The sequence below is a fragment of the Psammomys obesus genome, unplaced genomic scaffold (assembly GCF_907164565.1).
Source record: "Psammomys obesus unplaced genomic scaffold, mPsaObe1.curated_primary_1811, whole genome shotgun sequence".
Classification (NCBI taxonomy): Eukaryota; Metazoa; Chordata; class Mammalia; order Rodentia; family Muridae; genus Psammomys; species Psammomys obesus.
In genome coordinates this window covers 19,222,411-19,228,908 of record NW_026591598.1, presented here as the reverse complement: position 1 = coordinate 19,228,908, position 6,498 = coordinate 19,222,411, and the positions used below count along the sequence as shown (strand labels likewise).

Genomic DNA, 6,498 nt, shown 5'->3' with positions numbered 1-6,498 from the left:
TGTGTGTGTGTGTGTGTGTGTGTGTGTGTGTGTGTGTGTGTGTGTGTTTAATCCTCATAACACTTGCTTTCTTCACCAGCTGAGCTTGGGTCCCAACAGCATTCAGAACAGTGGCTCTGCCCCGTCCACTTCATCTGCTTTGTAGCCTCTTCGCTTGTTGTGCCTTCCTGTTCTTGACTGGTTCCAGGCACAGAATGATGAGTTCATTTCCACAGCTTGCCCTGGGCTCGTGGAGCCGACATCAGTAATATCTTCTCTTCTTGTGCTTTAGCTCAGGTTCAGATTGAAGGCGATTTCCTGGCGTGTTCCTTCTCAATTCTTGAAGAACAGCCTATGGACATGCTTCTGGGACTGGACATGCTTAAACGGCATCAGGTAATTAAGAGCTTTTCTATGTGTCTATACATACATGGGCACACATGTGCATGGAGGACAGAGGTTGACAACAGGTTCTTCCTTGGTCAGTCTGTATCTTATTTGTTTAGAGAATGTCTTTCACTGAACCTAGAATTTACGAATTTGGCTAGATTGGCTGGGTGGCAACTCTAGGGATCTTCCTTTGCCTACTTCCCCAGTGCTAAGGTTATAAATATACACTGTTGCACCAAGCTTTTTACATGAATGTTGGGAAAATCCAAACTTAGGTCCTCATGCCTGCACAGCAAACACGTTACCAAGCAAGACAGCATCCCATCACTCCCTAGCCTGTGTTTTTTGGTTTGTGTTTTGTTGTGCTTGTTGTTGTTTTTTAGTGAAGGTTTTGTTATGTAGCCCTGACTGTCCTGGAGCTCACTGTGCAAAGCAGGCTGCCTCAAACTTGGAGTGATACTCTTCTCTCTGCCTCTTGTACCTGGGATTATAGGTGTGTACCATCATACCTGAGTCCACCACTTTTGCTGTGTCTTTGGTATTCATATCAGTTCTGTTGTATGTAATGACAAACTAAGAACCATGGAAATCTACCATGTCCTTGGTAGATTCTGTCATCAGACAGAGTTGAAATGATTTGTCATTACAAACAGAGTCTGGCAGCTGGATGCGGTGGTGCATGCCTTAATCCAAGCACTTGGAATAAAGAGGTGCCAGGCATCTTTGAGGCCAGCCAGAGCTACATAATGAAATGCTGTCTCAAAACAATATAAGCTGGGCTATGGTGGTACCAGCCTTTAATCCCAGCACTTGAGAGACAGAGTCAGGCAGGTCTCTTGAGTTCAAAGCCAACCTGGTCTACAGAGTGAGTTCCCAGAACAGCCAAGGCTACTCAGAGAAACTGTGTCCCAGAACAACACAGATCTCTCTCCTTGTAAAACCTCTAGTGATAAGTTAAATCTTGTCTGTTTTGACATTATAATAAGCAGTTATTTTTTTAATCTGAAAAAAGTAAATTTTATTTTATGTGTATTCTGTTTGTAAGAATTTCTGTGTGTGTGCCACATGCATACCTGGTGCACTTGAAGGTAAGAAAAGAGCATTGGATCCCCTGGAACTAAAGTGTATATGGTTATGAATCACCATGTGGGTGCTGGAAATACAAGCTTCTCTGTAAGAACAAGTGTGGTTTTGTTTTTCTTTTTGGGTTTTTTTTTTTAATGTTTTTTTTTTTTCTCACAAAATATATCCTGATTATGGTTTTTCTTTACTCCCCCCAGTTCCTTCTCATCTTCCTTCTTGTCCAGATCTACCTTGTGTCTCTCATTAGAAAATAAACAGGCTTCTAAGGAATTATGATAAGATATATGATAAAACAAGAATTGGACAAAACAAACAGAAAGAGAAGGCACAAGAAACAGATCCACTGGTTCACACACTCAGGAATCCCATACAAACAAGCTATAATACACAAACGACCTAGCGTGCACCTGTGTAGGCCCTGTGCATGCTGCCTCGGTCTCTGAGTTCATGTGAGCTTTGATCATGTTGCTGTGGAGGGCGTCCATCCCCTCGGGCTCTTACACTCTTGTTTTCTCTCCTCTTTCACGGGGTTCCCTTATCCCTGAAGGGAGATGTGGAGTCGCCTTGTTGCGGAGCTGTAAGAGTCAAGTACTCCTAACCATAACTAAGCCATTGCTCTAGCCCCAGCAGTTTTATGAAGTTGAGCAATTTTAAGATTCTGATTAAAAGTCAAGAGTTTTTTGATGGTTTCCTGCAGATGCAGATGTTTGCTACGTCTTTTTCTTAGATCGAACAGTAAGAAGGGATCTTGAGGTTAAAAGTCTGGAGAATGGAAGTACTTTGTTCTTACAGGGAAAATTATCTGACAGTACATTAATTGGTGATGATACATTCTCATGTAAAGACTGAGATCTGTGACATCGAAGAACATTGCTTAGTGTCTTCTGGGTAATGAAATACCACTGAGTACAGCCTGAGTCCCACTGTGGGATTTTATGTAAAGTCAGAACCTTCATGCTTTTTTTGTTTGTTTTTCCAAACAGGGTTTCTCTGTGTAGCCTTGGACTCACTTTGTGGATCAGGCTGGCCTCAGACTCACAGAGATCCACCTGTTTCTGCCTCTGCTTCCTTGAGTGCTGGGATTAAAGGCATGTACCACCACTACCACTGTATTTTAAGTATTCAACCTGAGGGTGTACTCAGTGGAAGAGCACTTGCCTCGTGTGTGAAAGGCTCTACATTCAGGTGCCTAAAAAAAGTCTTGAAAAATAATGTGTATTATATTAATTTAGCACTGTAAATAGAGGGAGTGAGTATATGTTTGTATAAATGAAGCCAAGTTATAAATTTGTCACTGTCTTGCTGTTGTTTAGCTTACACTGGTATTTTATAACTTTACGGACATAAATCTCATACGTGAGCAACTGTCATTTCTTAAATAGAAATAAAAACACACAGAAAGGGATATTGTAAATAAGTAAAGTGGCCATGTGGCCCACACCTGTAATCCCCGCTCTTTGGGGCCTCAAGCAGATGGATCAAGAGATGGAGGATAGTTTAGGCTGTCGACCCTATCTCCAAACAAAGCAAAGCAAAGAAGGGTAGGGACATGCAATGGGCAGATAAAGTGCTGTTATCTGCAGTGGCTGTGCGAGCCTGATGACCCATACTTGATCCCCAGAACCCTTGATGGTTGTAGTGTCATCTGTAGTCTTAGCGCTCCTACCCCAAGGTAGGATGTGGAGACAGTTGCCTAAAAGCTCATGAGCCAGCTGGCCTGGAGTACACAGTAAAACATCAAAAACAAGAGATCAAATAGAGACAAGGATCAGAAGTTCAAGGCCAGGGCACTGTTTGCTTTTCCAGAGGTCTGAGTTTAATTTCCAGCAGCCACATGGTGGCTCACAACTATCTATCCAGGGATCTGATACCCTCTCTGCCATGCAGGTGTACATGTAGATAGAGCATTCACATACATAAAATAAACAAATAGATAAAATCTTTAAAAAAGGAAAACAAGTTCAAGGCTAGCCTAAGCTACATGCTGAGTTCAGGGTCTATCTCTAAAATCAGAAAAATTCTAAGGAGATGTAGTAGCACACTCTGGAGACAGGCAGGAGGGCAAGTCGGAGGTTGTCTTAGGCTACAAAGTGAGTTCAAGGCCATCCTGGATCACATAGCAAGACTATCTAAAAACCAGAAGTAGAAAATTGATGCTTTTGGGTATATGGTAAGGTTCTGTTTGTTTTTATTTTTAAGTCATCTCTTCCTAGAAGTGTTCTTTATTGGCTGAATGTAGAACTAAGAATTGATTTTTCTGTAGGATGCTTCACCCACTGTTCTTTGCTTTCTTCTTCCAAAGTGTTCTATTGACTTGAAGAAAAATGTACTGGTGATTGGCACCACAGGCTCACAGACCACCTTCCTTCCTGAAGGGGAGTTACCAGAGTGTGCCCGCTTGGCATATGGAACTGGGCGAGAAGACATACGGCCAGAGGAGATTGCAGACCAAGAATTAGCAGAAGCCATTCAAAAATCAGCAGAGGATGCAGGTACTGGGACTGAGCATTTGAATAATGCTGTGCTTTTAGTGAGGTAACTTTCTAGTTTAGAATTAGCTCCATTGTTCAGCAGTAGATATGTTCACTATCTTTTACCTTTTCCTTCTATCTCTCAATACCATGATGAGAAACTCATGGACTGAAATGTAGCTCAATAGTAGAATATTTGCCTAGCACAGGTGAAACACTGGATTCAGCCCCTAGTGCTGCATAAGTTTGTGTGGTGATATGCACCTGGAATTCCAGCACTCTGGAGGTTTGGTTGGAATGCAAGGTTAGCTTGGAATATTTGAGACCCTGTATCAAAAAGGAGGAGAGAGGGTGGGGCAGGGGGTTGCATTGCCACGGCACAGCAGGTAAAGCCACTTACTACAGAAGCCTAGAAACCAGAGCCTGTAAAGGTGGAAGAACAGCACCAACTCTACAGTTACCCTCTGACCTAGGTGTGCCCTCACATACCATCATAATAAGAAACTTTGAAGGACTTCTATTTGAACAGATCAAGAAAAAAGTACCTAGGTATAATGGGACATACCTAGCATAGCCAACACTCCAAGACCGGAGCAGAAGGATTACAAGTTTAGGCCCAGCTTAGGCTGAGCATTGAGTTCCAGGCTGGTTTGGACCATGTAGCCATACTCTGTCAAACTTGAGGAGCCTGGAATGGTGGCACACACCTTAATCCTGGCACTCAAGAGGCCAAGGCAAGGCTGGATATGGTCGCACACATCTGTAATCTCAGCACTTAGGGAAGCAGAGGAAGGCATATCTGTGTGAGTTTGAGGCCAGCCTGCTCTACAACGCAAGTTCAGGACAGCCAAGGCTACACAGAGAAACCCTGTCTCGAAAAACCAAAAAAAGAAAAGAGCCAAAGGCAAAGTGGGTCTCTGTGACTTCAGGTCAGGGTGCCCTGCAGAGTAAGTTCCCAGCCAGCTGGACTACACAGTGAGACCCTGTTTCTGAAAAAACAACAACAACAACAAAAACCCAAACAAACAAAAAAATGAGAGGAGTAAGAATCATTGCCATGTTCGAGATTAGGTCATTACTTGCTTGGATGCTTCTAAAACATCCTGTTTTATCCATAAAGAAAACTCTACAGTAAGCATATACTTTCGAGATCAGCAGTATTTTCCTGGAAATGTGTTTCATTTTCTCAGCCTGTTTATTCATTTGAAGGAATGCACTATCGCTGTGACTACACAGTAAAAACATTTACGGAAAGTGCTGTCCTCAAAGAGAAGAACCAGTGATGAATATAATCTTGGATTAATCAAATGTAGTAGTTGTGGTCTCTGAGGCAGCAGTGCCTCTGAAAGCAAGCTCCCTTAACACCTCAGTCTGAGGACAGAACAAAGTCCTCTGAGAAAAATGGATCAAGACAGCTTTGCTGAAATCCCTCACCTGTTACAGAACAGTGACTCTGGGGAGCATTTTCTAAAAACGGAAAAGAATTAACTTTTTAAGTGAGTTATTTTGGAGTCTTGGGTCAGGATTATTCATCAATGTGCTGGTCTCACTTTGCTTTTTCTGGTCAAGTGTCTTAGATTACAAGCTCATGGGATAGTTTTCTCCTTAAGAGAAAAGATAGTACATTCAAAAGTGAACTACAAGGTTTTGGTATGTCCTGGAGAATCCATAGCTGTGTTGCCTTGAACCTCTGGAATAGGAACGAGTAGCCAATGTAGCTTCTAGGTTGGCCTTGGTCACAGTGCTCCCTGGGGTCATGTTTTACTCTGTGTAGACTGGGGCTTGTTGTTGAAACTGAGGTGTTTTTTGGTTTTTTTTGTTTTTTTGTTTTTTTTTTAAAGAGGGAGAGGTTTGAATTACCAGCAATCATTTTAGTCTTCCTGTAAGTTCAGTGTGAACTCAATCACGTCCTTAGCCTATGGAATATAATTTGGCAGCTTAGTCGGGGTGCTGACTTTTTGAGGTGTCTTCCCCTTGCACAGCCATGGGCTGTGATTAGAGAAACACTAAGCTGATGGCAACAGTGTTCCTAACCCAGTAACAGCCTCCTGACATGGGCCTCTCAAATAAAGTTCAAGCAGCTAAAGTAGGTGACACATTTTTCAGGATCAGCAAAGGGACTGGCCAGTTTATCCATGGAACCTTGCTGCTGACATGTGGGACTTTTGCTGATTTTTTTGTTTGTTTTTGTAATGTTTTAATGGTATGATGATTCTACAACATTAATTTTATTATTTGGGGGACTGACTGCTTGGGGTCATTAAAAGTACACAATTCTGGAGATGATATGTGACAGTACTTTCAGGAAAATATTTCTTTAGCTAATTATGAGGGTATTTGTCTGAAATCAGTAGGAGTGCTATCCTAACGTCTGTGTGGTGGTTAACTGAAGGAGAAGACAGCAGGCGGCAATTAGTCAGACCTGGCTTTTCTTCTTCAGAAAATGAACCTTGAGTTGGTTGGTGGTAGCACACACCTGTAATCCCAGTACTCAGGAGGCAGAGGCTTCTGAGTTTGAAGCCAACCTGGTCTACGAGTGAGTTCCAGAATAGCCAGGGCTGCACAGAGAAACTGT

General features: G+C 42.5%; 1 protein-coding gene across 3 annotated transcripts in view; it reads left to right on the top strand.

Annotated features, from left to right (window-relative positions):
* Ddi2 (DNA damage inducible 1 homolog 2) overlaps positions 1–6,498 on the top strand; it is a 44,566-nt gene that overhangs the window by 26,230 nt on the left and 11,838 nt on the right. For all 3 annotated transcript variants that reach the window (XM_055610813.1, XM_055610812.1, XM_055610815.1), the window contains exons 7-8: positions 272–375; positions 3,755–3,944. In XM_055610813.1, coding sequence (XP_055466788.1) covers positions 272–375; positions 3,755–3,944 — 294 coding nt within the window. The remainder of the gene's footprint in view (positions 1–271; positions 376–3,754; positions 3,945–6,498) is intronic.